This window comes from Dreissena polymorpha, chromosome 3, assembly GCF_020536995.1.
Source record: "Dreissena polymorpha isolate Duluth1 chromosome 3, UMN_Dpol_1.0, whole genome shotgun sequence".
Taxonomy (NCBI): Eukaryota; Metazoa; Mollusca; class Bivalvia; order Myida; family Dreissenidae; genus Dreissena; species Dreissena polymorpha.
This window is the reverse complement of record NC_068357.1, coordinates 114,933,781-114,952,476: the sequence shown is the minus strand read 5'-3', so window position 1 is coordinate 114,952,476 and position 18,696 is coordinate 114,933,781. Positions and strand designations below refer to the sequence as shown.

The 18,696-nt window shown below is 35.7% G+C and overlaps 1 protein-coding gene across 1 annotated transcript in view; it reads right to left on the bottom strand.

Moving 5' to 3' along the window:
* Positions 1-5,413, bottom strand: part of LOC127872513 (neurogenic locus notch homolog protein 1-like) — a 36,382-nt gene extending 30,969 nt beyond the window's left edge. The window contains exons 1-6 of the mRNA XM_052415837.1: positions 4,702-5,413; positions 4,276-4,384; positions 3,692-3,893; positions 2,111-2,239; positions 887-1,009; positions 365-490 (exon numbers count right to left, since the gene is read on the bottom strand). Of these exons, the coding sequence (XP_052271797.1) occupies positions 365-490; positions 887-1,009; positions 2,111-2,239; positions 3,692-3,893; positions 4,276-4,384; positions 4,702-5,302 (1,290 nt within the window). The 5' untranslated portion in view covers positions 5,303-5,413. The remainder of the gene's footprint in view (positions 1-364; positions 491-886; positions 1,010-2,110; positions 2,240-3,691; positions 3,894-4,275; positions 4,385-4,701) is intronic.
* Between the last annotated feature and the right edge of the window lie 13,283 nt (positions 5,414-18,696).

Genomic DNA, 18,696 nt, shown 5'->3' with positions numbered 1-18,696 from the left:
CTAATTGGCATTTAATGTGTTATGTTTTTAAATACACGACAATTCACAGTTGTTATTGAAAGCTTCTATTAATTTTAATACAATATATTTACCAAAATAAAGTCATTTGTTTTGTCGTTTGTACTGTATTGTATACCCACTTGGGTACCTTACTTCAATAATTACAACTGACACTTCTTTCTCCAGAAAGTGAATCTTTAGCTTGATTTTCCCTATATTTTTTGGCGTTGAAATAATACTTGAGTTTCCGAAATGTCACACTTTATTACTTTCTTACATTTAAATACAATTTCTCCGCTATCTTATTATAACTCTTTTTCAAAGAAATGCATCTTTATTTAAACCTTACACAATTCATACTCACCTCGAAACCGACTTTGCACTTGCATGGTTGAGGTTCTATAAGATTGCAACTGGCAGTGAATGGACCATGACACGTCAGGTTTCCACAAGATACGTCAGGTTCTACAGTTGTTGTTGCAGCAACATTCTATTAAGGGTAATTATAAAATACGGCATAAAACAGTCATGATTGAATGATCTTTGTCTATTTGTAAGAATTGGATTTCTGTTATATATTCACTGAATTGTACGACTAGTACGCATTTGCACACTTTGACAATGTTCATGGTGATACATGTTTCATTATTGGTTATTTACCTCAGTAAAAAAGGAATGAAGTTAAAGTTGTAATGTTTATATCGACGAAAAATTTTAATAGAATATACAATAAAGAAAATCATTTTGCTACTCAAAGGTAAATAAATCAAACAACATTCAGCGGTAATTTATAGTGTCGCCATTAAGGCAAACAAAAAAATTCTCTGAAACATTAAAAATACAAATAAAAAGCTATTTTAAAAATATTCAATGAAACAACACTCACCCCGATGGAATCATGAACGATGCTGTATACAAGAACCGTCACACTAACAAAGCATATCACACTTTCCAACTGTCTCATGTCTGTCATAAAATGCAGCCACGCGATCGAGTGTTGTAAGTAGAATTGTCAGATGAATGCAATTTCATCTGGAGCTTTAACATAGTCTTAATACTGTTTCGTTTCAACAATTTAAATCAAGTCAGCGAATTGCGATTGATATGTGTTTTATTAGTTTTGGCCTAGAATAGTCCAGGGTTTCAATGACAAATGTGTTGTCATGTTGGACATTTTAATTGAATATTGTCTCTAATTAATCATCGCATAAAGAATTAAGTATTTTTTTTAAGTATAATGGGTCTAATGCAGCCAATGATATTATTGGAATTCGGCTGTATTTAAATCTAATGACGGAATTTGATGTTTTGAACTTCTGTGACCGAGATTGTCTGATAATGAAAAAAAAAACGCAAAGGAAAACATGTAAATCAGCCATTCAGGCTTTCATCTTGAGTTCTCAAGTAGTCTCCTATCATTAACAATCTTGATGAACACTTGGTACTCATCAAGGGAATAGTTAAGTATTATTGACATTATCAGCTGGTCTCTCTAGATGACGTCAAATAATCTCTGGTAGCTCCCACAGGCAGTATTTAATCATTTTGACATTAAATACTGTACAATCCTTATTATTCGTAGGACATCCATTTTCGTTGATTTCGTTGGTCGACAAATTTATCAAGAACACATGACCGAATATGACCGATGCAAATCTTTTTTTAATTAATCAGAAGACCACAAATTTAAGTGTCCACAGACAGATCATTTTGTTTTGAATACCCACGACATTTCATGCCGAATGATTGTTTAGTATTTGTTTTGAACAAGCATAAATTCTTATTCTGAACAATAATATTTCAGTGAACATAAATGTTTCTATTTATTTTGGCAACAATCGCTAACTTCTATCCGATCAAATGAAACTATAAGGAAACTCGTAAGCATTTTATTCCATTAAATATAACTAAACAAATTGACAATCAGCAACCATACTATTATTAAATTCTGAAAATATATATTAAGGTAAAAGCATGAAATGAATACACATCATTATACCGTAATTTAATCATGAATCTAAAACCAACCGCTGTTTTTTTATATATCAACATTATATATTGTAATTCAGATACATATCTAGAAAATATAAATAGGGTCGTAAAGACTTACTTTTGACAATGCGAGACCTCTCAATATTAATAAACTGTCTTTCCACATGATGTCGTAGATTGATGAGAGGATCTTCCGCACTTGGGGCTGAATGTACTGAGGACCGGGAGTGTTTTCTGGCATTCTCTCCTACGGAACGATCTCGACTCACTTACGTTGGTTGCAATTTAAATCTGAGCTGCAAATTTCAGGGCTTGAGTTTGTACTGAAAGTTATTCAATTTTTGTGTAGTTAATGCACCTGGAGAAAACCGGAGTAAAACAGAGGGATCCTACCAGTTTGATGTGGTTACCAACAACCGAATTCATAAGCTCTTGACATTTTGCATGATGCGGCGTCTCATCAGGGTCTGCGCTGTTTGCTTAAAGGAATTTCTGTTAGAAATATTCTAAATATAGAAATAAATGTATCAGACATCCCAAATTTTGGAAATAAATTGATCCAATTTAGAAGGATGGGGGAGTCCACTAGGCATAAATGGGTTAATCAAATGTCCCAACTAATCCTGATAAGATGGAGATCTGAGAGAGGCTTTGAAACTCTGAGATCAATAATTACACATTTTAAATGAATATCCATAGGAAGATAACGAAACAAATAATCTCTGAAGGCCAGTTGAGATTATTGTTGTAGTGTTAAACTTCATCTACTGAACGGTAAAATTATGTGAAGAAAGCTCGGCGTTTTCGTGGGAAATCAGTTTACGTTAGATAAAAAACATACCGTCCGATCAAAACATGTTTATGTGATTTTTTAACTATTTAGTTGGATATTTTGTTTAACAAATGGTGGCATCCACTTTGGTATAGTTACTTCCTTCCCATATTGAAGTCCCCGTTTAATTCGTGATGAACGAATACTTATTGAATGATTGCGAAACATATTTTGTGCTATGTTATTCACAAATTGCCTCTGGATTTATTGTATAGAAACTGCATCCTAAAATCCTTAACCCAGTCGTTCGCCTTCGCAAATTCGACCTTATTACTCAAGCTTCGCAAAAAATAAGCCATTTATGTTTAGAGGAATATTGCCTTAGGGCTGCTATAGTACAGTTTGAAATAATAAAGAAGAACATCGCATGCATAGCGTATGTGTACAAACAACGAGGTTTTAAGGTTGTATGTTTTACATGAACGTTTTGAACTTGACTTTATAATTAATAAATAAACTGTTTCTACTTCTATATTTGGTTACTATTCGATAGCATTGAGTAACTAACGTATCTAAAAAAAAACACAAAAACATCTGCATATATAATATTAGAAGTCAATCAACCGAAAATGTGACCTTAATTTACGCAAAATATATCGTTATATGCAACGAAAGGTTATTAAATACTTTTACAAAAAAGTTCTTCAAATACTTGTGAACACAAAAGAATTTATACATGTATCTTGATAATCTCTTAACTAAATAATCAGAAAAAAACTATAACAATGTACTGAACTATCTTATAAACGATTTGGGTTTAACATATATAAGAACCAAACATATAATGAATCACACATGTTTACAAACGCAATCCTCAGAAAGCAAAACGTCCACAGAAAGCTAAACTTCTTTCTAAGTGCGCGTAACAAGTCCTTTTATGCCATTCCACAATCCGGAACCAAGGGCCTGCAGCCGCATGGCCCCCGCTGCGAACGTACCCTTGATTCTGTCAGCTACGGTAGGCCTTACGTCAGATGCGGACGCCTCACCCTTGTCACTGGCGGTGGGTTCGAGGGTTTTGGTTTTATCAAAAGCAATCTTGGCTACTTCTTGCTGAACTTTGATCGACCTGGCAAAAGGAAACAATCTCAGGGTGTCATGCGTTTGATAAATAAACTGGTGATTATGGCCTTTTTTGTTTTGATAGACCGTAGAACAATGAAAATCGTTTACCGTACTGTGAACATTACTATATTAGAATAAGCACGATTATAGCAGGACCTCCGTTTTCGCACAGTACATTTTATAACCATTGATTAATTCATATGATTTAATGAGCGATTGCCGTAATGAATCATCCACGCAAAGAACTTAATGACATCAAAGACTGGACCTGATTTATACATAATGTGCGAATGAAGTGCGAATGAATGAATAATTAAACAATAGTTCTGCGATTTGAAGATAGAAAATGAAAATGATATTTTACAGAAAATAAAATTAACGGTTACTGCAGCTTATTGAAGATCACAATTCCAGCAACCAGGCCCCCTATTATCAAGAGACACACTAGAATCGGACCCAGTATTACCCACGTGTTCTCCGTTCCAAAACCCGCACCTGAAAAAGTAATTGTCTAATTGTAATATTTAAAAAGACGGTTTTGGCGTTTTGAAATATTTTTTTTTTACATTTATCGAAGCGGTCCTGTGGTGATTTGAAATAATGTCTTTAAAGTGTAACCTCTTATTAAAAATGACGAACTGTCCTCAAAATACATGTAATCTAACTGAGTAGTACTTGATTCATTTGTCTGTATGCACCCCATAGCATTTCGATATCAGTTACATTTGAATTTTGTTTTTAAAACATTTATACACATCAATTAGAATTCCACAATAAGTGTAGTAAAATTCATAATGGGTGATGTTACTAACCACCAGAAAATGGTGCAAAACTCGCCAAGAGGTCTATTTCACACATTGAACCCGTCCAGTTCTGTGCGCATGCGCAGTTGAAGGAACCAATAGTATTGTTACATGTCCCGTTGTTCAAACATGGCGCTGTTAGACATTCGTCCACATCAGTCTCGCAGTTGCGACCTGTTAAACCGCTGCCACAAATACAGGTAAAGGATCCTTTCGTATTGTTGCACGTCGTATCGTACAAACAAGGTGAAGAAGCGGTCAAACACTCGTTCACATCGGTTTCGCATGTATCGCCTTCCCATTCCACTGGACACTCACAATAAAATGACCCGTTTGTGTTTGTACAATTGCCACTATTTAAACAGGGTGATGGTATTGGCTTCTTACATTCATCTATATCTATTGTGCAATGCTCTTCCGACCATCCTCTTGAGCAAGTGCAATTATACCCGGTCGGTTGATTGTTACACGTGCCGTTGTTTGAGCATGGGGACGATAAACAATAATTCATGCTCGAACAGTTTTTTCCCGTCCATTTAGGGTCACATGAGCAGTCATAAGAGCCTTCTGTGTCGGTACATGTTGCATTATTCACACATGGTGAAAACATTGTGCACTCATTTACATTAGTGTTACAGTTTCTGTCAGTCCATCCTTCAGGACATGAACATGTATAAGAACCGTTATTGTTTAGACACGTTCCACCATGGAGACACGGAAACGAAGCGCATTCGTCGACATCAGTGACACAGTTAGTGTCAGTCCAGCCAGGGAGACAATGGCATTGGTATGAGCCCTGTGTATTGTTACAATATCCCGAATTCTTACATGGATTTTGTTCACATTCGTCGATGTCCAGCATGCAGTCTGTGCTGTACCACCCTTTATCGCATACACAGGTGTAATTGCCTTGGTTATTCTTGCATAGCTGGTGGGAGCCGCATGTAAAAAGCGATCTGAATTCAAGACCGGTAGAGAAAATACTAGGCCTGGCCTTGTTTCGTTTAAACAGAAAGACGAACAAATTGCTATTTCTGTCCAGTTATTATTGTTTTAAAACTTGAGCACGAGAGCATAATGGTACGGCTGTTAACCAATCCCTATCGCAGATTTAAATTTCTTGCAATTAAACTGTATTTAAAAAAGTAACAGTCACTTTTTTACTAAACAAACGAAAGCTCATGTTATTTTTATGTGTTTAAGTCACAAAGTTGGTTATGTGAAGACATTACAATATTAATTTACAATAAATATGGTCCGATGTTGTCGTCAATTGAAAGTATTGCATGCTAAATATCAGCCATATATATTTCCGACATAAAACACTTAAATCAGAATTTCAGAATTTCCAAAATATACAATTAGACTTACGTATCACTGCATTCGTCAATATCGGTTGTGCATCTTGGTAACTTCCATCCGGGCATGCACTGCGGATCTACCGTTTCATTTTCACATTGTTTACCAACCCATCCTTGGAGACATGTACAACTGTTATCACAAAAAATATTTGTAATGATCGTAACAATAATATGATTATTTATTGTTATGCATCTAAGCTGGAGGTGTTTAAACACATGTTATGCTTCAGTCGATTAGTCCATTTTTTCCGTGTGTCCGCCATATGTTTATTACCGCCCCATGTCTCATTCACCTATATAGACCTTTATCAATTTTCCCATGTTTAGGTCTTTCGGACGATATGGCGATGAAAAAAGTCTAGAACTAAGGCTCGAAGTCAAGGTCACACTTGAAAGCCAATTATTTGAACAGCAATATTCATGTCCGCTCCACATTTTATTTACACATGCCACGAACAGGATATTGATATTAAATTGTCCTACTGTTACCCCATTTATGCCTAGCGTCTAAAAAGGACTTGGCAAACAGCGTAGACCCAGATGAGACGCCGCATTATGCGGCGTCTCATCTGGGTTGCGCTGTTTGCTTAAAGGAATTTCTGTAAGAAATATTCTAAATTATGCGGCGTCTCATCTGGGTCTGCGCTGTTTGCTTAAAGGAATTTCTGTAAGAAATATTCAAAATATAGAAATAAATATACAAGACATCCCTAATTTTTTTAATCAATTGATCCAATTTAGAAGGATGGGAGATTCCACTAGGCATTACTGGGTTAAGATCACTGAGACGATGGACAGAACGTTTTTTAGACAGTCGCGCTGACTCAAGGTCATAGTGCCACTTAAAAGGCATATGCTAAAGCCTCTATTTTATTACCGATTTATATCGTATATAAATGTTAAAGACGTTTTAAGACTTTTATGTAACTTGGTTGATGCATTTAAATCATAATTATATATTATATACAAAATATTGCATCGTAATGGTTGTTTGATAATAAATAAAATAATTGCATGTATACATTGCATGTACAGTAACGCACCTCAGTATTTGATATCAATATGTTTGCTCATTTTTAATATATATTTATCTAGTAATATGCTTGTAAGACACAGATTCCTACATTTTGAACTTTTATCTCAAAACTTAATTAATCGAAATCCTTAACCAAAAGAGCAAGGTCCAAATGTTAACATGGTGGAAGCAGCAATACTTTTAGAGTAATATGAAGGCGGACGAAAGAAATGACAGGCGTAAAGACACAAGCAAATCAATATTCCACTCCCCACCATGAAAATAGGACCATACAAATCGCGATATCATATACAATGTACAATTGACATCCTATTACCAGCTTAATGCATGCACGCAAAAACAGTACTGTCTATTTGCCTCTTATTAAAAATATATAATTAAAAATGTAAAATATTGTAATAAACACCTTGTTATAAACAACTTGCTGTTATTTAAGTCCTAACACTATATGTATAAATGTATGCATGCTTATTGCTATATAATTCAATTTTATTACCATTCATTGTTACAAAACAGGTGTTATATGAAAAAAACCCTCACATAAGGATTGAAAATGTGAAATCGGATAACCAACTCGTCATTCAAATTGTATTCACACAGTCAATTTGTTATTGTTTTGTGAAGTAACTTCAATTGACAACAAGAACAATCATCAAAGTAGAGGAGTTTTTTATTGTGAGGAGGAAAACGACGGTAATGTTTATGTTGCTGCTGCTGAATATGTGGAAGGGGATAATAATGAGGAAGAAAAAGAGGGGGAGAATGAGGTTGATGCACGTCTGCACCTGATATGTATATTATGATCGCTAACACTTTACAATAAATGCAGTATGATATTAAATACAAAAGTCAGTTCACGCGGTAACGCACACTGGTTTTCACCATCATGCGAAACGAACTTACGTGTTAAATACCGAATCAGAGTTGAACCTAAAGTGCAAGGAATTTCTCGTATTTTTTTGTCGTTTGGTTACGTAGTTATACCAAGGTATATCAAGATTTTACGCAAGACTTTTAAGTATTGTTAATAATACTTTATGAAACACTTTAGGATCAGTATTTGAGAATGATAATTCTTTATGTTATTGTGCGACCCTTTACCTGAAGCTCCCTAATGTGTTGGTGCATGGTCCTCTGTTTCTACAAGGGTGTCCTCTTTTGCACTCGTCGAAGTCAGATTCGCACATAGGGCCCTGATGATTCACAAAACAATCATGACCAACAATGTACTAATATAACTTATAATCAGGTATATGTTAACATTATATAAGCACAAGTATTTGCGGTTGATAGAGATATCTGATGTTCCCATTTAAGTACGGTAACATGTTCTAAAATAGACATCATTTAAATTCATAATCAATGTCACTTACACTTTGTTTGAAGGTTTAATGCTCTAGAAATTTGTCACAAAATAATTTCCAAAATGGCCAATTGTTGAAGGTTTTCTTTAATAAAAACATCCCCGAGCGCATTTTACAGCCACCAGGGCATATCCTACCACATCGATAAGCCCTACGAAATAAATTAAAAAAATATTTTGTTTATACTTACATCGAAACCGACTTTGCATTCGCAAGGTTCTTGATCTGTAAGATTGCACCTTACGGTGTTTGGTCCATAGCACGTTAGGTTTCCACAGGTTATATTAGGTTCTAAAATTGTTGTTGCAGCAGGATTCTATTAAAAGTAAATATAAATTGTACGGCACATGCGTTTATCGATAACAACTTTTTTGTAATAAATGCATTTATTTACAAGAAAAGTACGAGGCCACATGAATTGTAATATATATTTCAGTATTTTTTCTTTTGAGAAATAAAACATGAAATAACATTCAAGTGAATGCTTATGTATCGGCAAAGTATTTTAAGAATAAAAATTATTGAGTAGTAAATGTTGTGACTTCGAGAAATATTAAACCAAGAACAGTTAGACGGTTAAACATTCATAATCTCACATATTTTAATTGCTTATTCCTAGTTTTTTAAGTTCAAACAAAACTCACCCCGATGGGATCATGAACGATACTGTATATAAGCACTGCCGCACTAGCAAGGAAAAGCAACTGTCTCATTTCTGCCACAACATCCAGCCACTCGATTAACTGTTGTAGGTTGAGTTGTTATTTGAATGCAAGTTCATCTAGAGCGGTAACAGACCCTAAATACTTATTTTCTTTAACAATTGAAACCCAAGTCAGAGACATGCCATTGATATTGGTTTTAACGGGTTCTCGCTAAGAATAATCTAAGGTTTCAATGACAAATATGTTGTTATGTGGAAGAATTTAATTAAATATTGTCTCCAATAAATCATCGTATATAAAGTCAAGGATATATGTGTGAAGTCTAACAGGACCGATGTAGCCAACGCTGTTGTTGAACATCGTCTTTACATTAATCTGATGAAGGATTTTGATTGTTTGAACTTCTGTGTCTCAGATTGTAAGCTGTTGAAAAACTCGAAGGAAAATGTAATATCAGCCATTAACGTTAACAATCTTGAGTTCTCAAGTGGTCGGTTATCTTAAACAAACTTAATGAACAATTTGGCCTCATCATCATTCGGCATATTTAAGAATAATTGAAATTGTCGGCTTATCTATTTCGATTCTGTCGCGTTATCTATGGAAGCAGAAGCACGCTGAATCTGACTTATTTTGATGTTTAATGTTTGAATTTAACACAGACATATACAAGACCAATATTTGACATGCATATACCCTTCAATATAAACGTGTCGATAGTTTGTACAAACATTTATGAGTGCTATTTAATAAAAAGGAACGAAAAAAACCGTTAGTAAAGCATAAATGGAGACCCTACCGATGTCATTGAGAGCACATATCGACTTTTAATTTTGATTATAATATAACGTTCTGTGATTACAAAATTCAAAGACAATTTATTTCATTTAAATATTTCACATTTTGTAATCTCTTAAATTTCTTTTCTATCTGTCACATCTCTTATCAATATCTCACAAACCGTTTATTTTCGGAGCATATTGATCATACATGTAATTTTAGGGGAACTTAAATGTCATTGTCAATCACATGTGTAATAGATTTTTTTTAAGACAAAATATTTCCCCGAACTCCCTCATGTTAAAAATTGAATTAAAGCTGCAATGTTACGTTTATTTTTTTAAACTTTTTAGCTCATCTGAGCACAACGTGCTCATGGTGAGCTTTTGTGATTGCCTTTTGTCCGTCGTGCGTCGTCCGTCGTGCGCCGTCAATATTTGCATTGTTAACTCTCTAGAGGCCACATTTATTGTCCAATCTTCATGAAATTTGTTCAGAAGATTGGTCTCAATGGTATCTTAGATGAGTTTGAAAATGGTTACGTTTGCTTGAAAAACATGGCTGCAAAGGGGCGGGGCATTTTACCTTATATGGCTAAATATTGCTATTGTAAAATCTTGTTAACACTCTAGAGGCCACATTAATTCTCTGGTCTTCATGAAATTTGGTCAGATGATTTATCCCAATAATATCTTGGACGAATTCGAAAATTATGCAGGTTGGTTGAAAAACATGGCCGCCAGGGGGCGGAGCATTTTTCCTTATATGGCTATAGTAAAACCTTGTTAACACTCTAAAGGCCACATTAATTTTCCGATCTTCATACAACTTGCTCAAAAGATTTGCCCCAATGATATATTGGATGAGTTCAAAAATGGTAACCTTTGCTTGAAAAACATTGCCGCCAAGGGGCGGGGCATTTTTCCTTATATGGCTATATATGGCTATAGTTACACCACAGCCACTTTTTTCTTGTGTGCATTTTTGGTGCGGGATGCGGCGCTATATGATATGCCCGGAAAATGTTCTGACGGTTTAATAAGGGGGGTGGGGTTTTAAAAAAGACCCCCCCGCTAATTTTGCCGGGCTAATTTTGTTTTCAATATACAATGTCAAACACTAATTGTACTACGAGAGTTGTATCGCATAAGTCATTACAAAAAAATGGTATAAATAGGAGATGAATACGTTAGTAAGTCTAAGAACGTTTGTTTGCAAACATGTCTGTGTACAGTCGTTTTGCGAGGCTTAGAAAATCTGAACCACGAGCCTTCAGTCGCTATCAAACTATGGACCAGAGACTTCAAACCTTTGAAGACAGGCCATCCAAACGCAGCGTGTCAAAGGAAGACCTGGCTAGCCAAGGGTTCATCTACGACCCTTGTGTCATCTCCGACACGAGAGAGAATTTCTCCGACACTATTTTTAATTGCGTTAGATGCGTGTTTTGCAATGCGCACATTTCCATTTGGAACATGGACAAAGTAGATGTGAGAGTTAGGCATCGACAGCTGTGCCCCGCTTGTCCTTTTGTGTTCGATTGGAACATGAACAAAGAAGAAATAGTGAGACTCAGTCATCGACGGTTTGGTCGTGCTTGTCCTTTTGAATTTGAATTTCTTGACTATGAGTTATGCGATAGGTACTTGGAAAACGAGTTTGAAAAGCAATATGAAAGAGATAATTATGGAATTGTGGAAACAGAAAGCGATCAAGATGTTCATTCTAGCGATGATAACCAAAAATATTCAAATAAATCGGTAGAAAGTCTTCAAACAAAAGATGACCAAAAGTATGACGAATACGATAATTATAGTGATTTGGATGAGCTGCTAATGGCGAAAATTGACAAGACTTGTACTCGTACCCGCTACAAATCTTATCAAAAACAAACTGAAAAGCAGCGTAAAAAGGCTGAAAACAGGCTGAAAAAGAAACGAAGAACAAAAATACGCAATGCAAAACGAGATCAAAAGCAAACATATTACCAGGACAGAATCGACGATGATAATTACATACCTCAAAAAGGTTCCAATGATCAAGATGTAAAGAAACATGATAGAAAAATGTGTTGGGTTTGCAGAACTAATGATGCTGGCGATATACTGGAAGAACAGGTTTTCGAATCTTACGAACAGTTTTATCAAAAGCAAAAATATTACCGGGGCGAAATCGACGATGATAATCACATATTTCAAAAGGGTTCCAATGATCAAGATGCAGAGATACATGATAGAAAAATGTGTTGGGTTTGCAGAAGCCGTGATATCGATGATATGATAGAAGATCAGTTTTTGCAATCTTACGAACGTTTTTTGGAGGAAAAATATAAAGAAGAATTCGACAATTGTTTTGCGGACGAAATCGGTGGCGTCGATGATGAAGAACAAAATAAAATTGATCATCTACCTTATGTTCAATCGCCATATGACTATTTGATTGACAAAAAGCTGGATGAAGAGGCCCACCATATTTATTTTTCTGATTACGAGGCATTCGCGCAATACATCGAAACGCGGGACGAAGAGGCCGACCATATTTATTTTTCTGACGATGATGCATCCGATGCGGCATTCGAGTGATACATGATATTAACACATAGATGTGTGACTCAATAATTAACATTTTATGCATGTTTGTTTTGTTGTGTTCGATTGTATATGTTAATAAAAAACCTTGAAACAATTGTGCGTGTTGTTTGTTATTTGAGTATGTTCTGAACAAATCACGAAAACACAAGCTATGATACAATACGTTTTATTGAATATTCTTCATGGACATTTTATTGGAATATCTTGTCATCGCATTCGCGCTAAACATTTCAAAAACGTGCTCTGTTTCAAGAATATCTTTGGCAATATCTTTTGACTTTTCAGCACCTCGAAAATCAATTGCACCACATATCCAGTTTTCGGCATGAATGAAACCATACAATAAATCGAATCTACACAGGTTCGCTTTCGTAGCAAGAACGTTCAAGGTTTCTTTTGTCACATCTTTGATCAGAAACGACCAAACTAAAAAGGTTTTCCTTGAAGTACAAGAGTCCATCAGCGCATGTTGAATCTTGATTTTGCTTATGTTTGTTTTGCTGCAAACGAATTCAACAATTTCATCAAATAGACACATTATCAACTTCGTTGGTTGTAGAGAAGCTTTGAGTCTTGCGTACGTTTCGAATCGATGTGCAAAATGTTCTCTTGTATTTATTTCTACATGCTGGAAATCTGTCCACAGACACATAGGAATGCTATTTGTGGTGTAATCCATGTGAATGACTGGAAGACAAATAACTTCAATTTGTTTGTAGAAAATACTTATATAGGAACTTTCCAAAATGACAATGCATCAAAAACTCGTCATGTATATGTTTGTGCATATAGTTGCCCTGTTTTGTCCCATAGTTTTACAAACAAATGCGTTAGGACGTCCTAAACCAAATTTTTATGAACCGTCTTGTTTCAAGCATGTACAGAATACACCGATTGACGTTACGAATGGTTTATTTTATGTGTTGATAAACGTAACCTATGAGTATTTGTCATTATACGACGATGTCAAAGAAAATTTACAATTTTTCAACAAATGGATGCAAAACCCAGAGTTTAGTTTAGAAGGTCATGAGCAACAATGCAAATCCATAGGTCTATCTAGATGTCCGAACAAGAAAAAAGCGTTTTCGAAACCGGTATACAGTGTAGTTGATGGTTTTGTAGCGGGATCAATGTTTATCACTTACGACTTACCCAGTCTTTTAGTTAGATTGCAAATTGAGCCGAAAACGTACTCTATCAGTGAGTTTGTGGAATCTGTGTTTACTGAGATTTACACACACGCTTGGATACCTTTGTTTCCATACAATTTTTCATTGACCTATGATGGAAGTGAAATTTGTGCAAATGGGATGCACGGTCATGCCTTCATCAGATTTAATACTGAACTGTGTACAACGTTCGGAACATGGTGCGATGTGAATTTAGAAGGTGCTAGTCCCGAGAAACAGGATCATGCGTTAACACGAATCAAAAATGCGTTATTGAAGAGAAAAATGAATGATTTGTCAGTCGCCAAGTATATCAAAGAATATGATCTAGGTTTGGAAATAATCCCTTCTAAGTCCAAAGAATTGCGAGACACAATTACACAAATAGAGCAAGAAATGAGTGAGATCCGCTTAAAAATCGATGATAAGTTCGACTTTGACTATGATCAATCTGACGAGAATTACTCTGACGAGGATAACTTTGATGAGGATTACTCTGACGATAATTTGGATGAAAAGCAAAGCGCTGAAAATGTTCCAATTATCGATTTTTCTGACTTTTTTTTCAAAAACACTAAAGTACTGTCAGTAACAAACAAACCTATCGTTGACCCTATCGTAAGCCAAAAAATTCACGATATTCAAAATGCCAATACTTTCGTTAGCCAAACATTTTACGATATTCAAACTTCTACCAACAAGCCAAAAAACAAAATAAGTCCGCCAGTTAAAAAAAATACTGTTGTTAACCAAACTTCTCACAAAATTCAAAATGCTCTTAACAAGCCAAAACTCAACGTTAGTCTGCCAGTTAAAAACGATAACATCGTTAACCAACAATTTCAAAATATGCAAGATGCTATCAACAAGCATAAAATGGGAATTAAGCACAACAAGCAGACCGTTGCAGAAGTATCTACGTATGGATTGCAAAATTGTTACTGCATAGCATGTAATCGTTCTACTACAATTGGCAAAGTACATAACAATCGTTGCTATTTCATCGACTTGGATTCATCATTCAAGATTTCCTCTAATACGCATTTTTCTCCGTTTCGTGAATACACACTCTTGATTATCAACGAACGTAATCATGCTTTACGTGCGATGCTAAGTCAAATAGTGAAACAAGTGAGTAACGAAGTTATTCTCGCGAAAAAGGCTTCATCATATCGACTTACTGTCTTCAGCACCAAAGATGGCACAACTGTTGATAAGATTTGTATGTCGTTATTCAGAAATACGTATCAAATTGAGAATTGTACCGAGAGCACGAATGCTGTGCTTATAGCGAGAAATGGTCATTTCATTCGCGTACCACAAATACAATTGGCTAATTTCACGTACTGCGATATTGGTGCTGTGAAAGCGGAAAATGGCAAATGTTTTCGGATTGATGCAAATTGTTCGCACTCAAGTATTGCGAGTGTTTACGATTTGGATGATAAGTTAGTTTCATATTTGGTTAGCATTACTCAGAACACTGCACACAATATGAGTGAGGCAAAGTTTCAAATAAAAAATATAGATGACAGTTCTGTCACAAGCGAACACTTCATTGTGTACAACAAAAGGACGAACAGTGGACAAGAATGCACGTATGTCGATATGCGATCAAAGACCATTTCAATCGAAAAATGCAAACACAGTCCCACGATTTGCGAGGTTTTGTTGGGTAAAAGTACATTGAATGACGAACCGGGACTAAGAAAATTAACGTTTTGGGAAACTGTCGCTGTTTGTGTTGGTGGATTCATTGTGCTTGTGATAGCTGCTATTTGCTTCATAATTGTACTACACAGCATAGCTCGGCATAACGAAACTGTTGTAAAGAGTTAACATATATCAAAGCGTTTGTATCCGCTATTGTCATAACTCACAATGACTTCGTATGACAACATGTATACCATTGAACGCGAGAGCATTGGTAACACTCAAGAATTTTCCATCCACGTTTTTAAATGCATCAGCGTTTTGATCAATGAACAAGAACTGCTCGAAAGCATTTTTGAAACCATACTAGACGATATTGGAGACGAAAACGTGTTCATATTCGACTTGACAATCGAGTTTTGTTTCACAAAAGTTAGTAAAACTCTACATATCAGTCAGCTAAATTCGCAAAACTGTTCGTGTTTTGACATTACTTGTGCTATGCAGGAACACGGAATCAATTTCACGGTACCAGCTGATCTTCACGTCTCAGTAACAAAAAGCGTATAAACACATTTTTATTCACAATCTCGAAATATCGAAATTTGTATGGATTACAAAGTTAAACCATGTAACGGTATGCGTTGCACTTTATGTTCTCAAATAAAGAGTGAAAATAGTTTTCAGTTCAATTGTGGTTTTGTATACATTGTTGAAGATGGAGAGAACTTGACTTGTAAATCAAAAGATGTTATATATGTTCTGAAGTGCAAAACTTGCGGCGGTGAGTATATTGGCGAGACCGTTAATTTGAGAAAACGCATTCACACACACAACTCTCATATTCGAACAGAACAGCACTATTGTCGAGCTACTGATCATTTGATAGAATGTGGGAAACACTTGTGCGATGTAAAAGAACGTTACACTGTATTCGTTTTGGAGACAGAGCGAGACAAGCATGTGCGTAAAGCAAAAGAGGCGTACTACATTCGTTTATTCCAGCCAATGATGAACAAGTAAGGCGTGCATTATTTTTCAAGCGTATATATATAGCTGCAGTTAACAAAATAAGCACACTCGCAATCACTTTCTACGATGGCACAAGCAATGTTGACCTCGAGCTATGCTATAAAAACGAACAACCGAGAACGAATACAGCAGTTTGCGAACACTGTACTCAATCACGGCGTGAAAAGGAATTTGGTTTCTGAAGTCGAGTCAGGTGTCTTCTTGTCGCCTAACGATTATTTGAAGATAAAAGAACTTTCAGAGAAACTAAAACAGATTGATGCCAAACTAGCGCAGTACAAAAGCCTCAAAGTAAGAACGCAGAATCTGATAAAGGGCATCAAGAAAACAAAAAACCTGCAGGACGATGTTGTGAAGACTGTGAGCTCTAACGTTTTCGATCGAATTCCAATTGATGTGATTAACAAAATACTCGGTTCTGGGGAAGACGAAAACATGTTTGCGCTAATAGAGCGAATAAAATCTTCCAATGTTGAGGAAAAACGCAAATATGCCGATATCGACATCTCCGATACAGAAATCTCAGATACGCTAAACGATGATGAAAAGGAAATTATGAACGGTCTGGCTGTTAAAAGAATGCGCAAATCTGGTGAAACGAAAGCTGCAAAGAAACCGAAAAAGGAAAAGACTATACTCAGTGATCTAGAATTGAGCGATGATGACGAATGACTACGTTGTTGCAATATTGTATGATTATGTTGACTTGTGTGTGTTACATTTTTTGTATATGTTGTAAATAAATTGTATCAATGAACTGTAAACATTTGTTGCCTTATCAATGGATATTGACGAGGTTTTGATTGTTGACGAAGACGAACAGTTAGCACAAAACACCTACTTGCTTTCACCCATGTACTCTAGACATCACCACGAATGCTCGCTATGCATTTTTCAATACATAACAGAATATGAAGAACCAATACGAATATTCGAAAGCAAGCTAGTAGAAATGAACTCAAAACTCGGGTGTGGAATTCAAACGTGTGTCACAATGGTTCTCAATGAGTTCAAAGACGATGAACGCATGTCGTTGTTCAAAAAATTGACAACTAGCGAAATTACAAGCCATTTTGATTCAGTATTTGGCGATCCTATTTGTGGATACAACCGACTTAAAGCTTACAATTTTTTCTCATTGTTTGACGAAAGTACAGTTAACAATTCCACATACATCAAGTTTATTTACGATACATACAAACATTCGAGAAACACGTCACTATGTCCTTATTCGCTTCTAGGCGTTTATGTTTTTCTTGTCATGATTAACACTATAGGATGTGATTCCCAGCTCAAGAAAAAACATGACTTTTTGTGGATGTTCAACTGTCTATACAATCACAAATTACGGTTTGGAAAACTGCGATAAAAATCTATTTAAGGTTAGTTTTTCTATAGAAACACTCAAACCACACACAACCATGTCAACCATGTCAACCATAAACGTTAAAGATATTAAACGGGTCACTGACACCGAAGCCACTAATCGCTTGTTCACTAAACTGAAGTACGATATTGGTATTGAAATCTCTTCAAAGCTCATTCAGTCGCTTAAACAAAGCAAAGACAGGGTTGTATTTTATGTGGGCAAAGAACAAAAATCATACCCAGCAGCAATTGTGAAAATGTTCACTAACGTTAAGACAAATCATGTCAAGATTCAGCCGAAGTACAGTGTTCAAGAATTGATGAACGTGTTTGAAATTCTCATGAACCTGTCTGAGTACCAATGTAACGGTCTCACGCTAGATTACTCGGATTGGCAGTCAATCTCTAGCCTGGTAAACATGATCGAACTCGCTGAGCACCTAGGCATGACAGAAGTGGTGATGTTTCTTAAACGCATTCCACAACTTCTTACATTTCACAACAAAACCGCGTATGATAACGAATTGCTCAGAAGAGAAAACGAGTCAAAGGAAAACCTTCAACCGAAGTCAGTCAACGAACTTAGTGAAAACGATGATAAACGTTCAAGGCCTAGGAAGAGAAGCTTTACAAAGGTGTTCAGTCGTAGTCTGAGTCGAAAGCGCAGAGAAGAAAATGTGATGACATAAGTGTTGTACATTTTTGTTGTATGTTGTTAATAAAGAACAATAACAGTAAACTTGTGTGTTTGTTTTGTTCATGCAATAAGACAACCAAAAGCGTATTTTTCTGTTTTCTACTTTTTATTCACATAAAATGCATTTCAACGGTTTATTTATCGATAATAAAAACACTCAAAGTCATAACTTCTAATCGGTCCAATAAATCGGCGTCCAACCCCACATCTCAGTTCTACACACAGCGCATTTGTTCCCGTTCATATGCATGCGCCAGCAACAGTTTACGCAAAACAAGTGCCAGC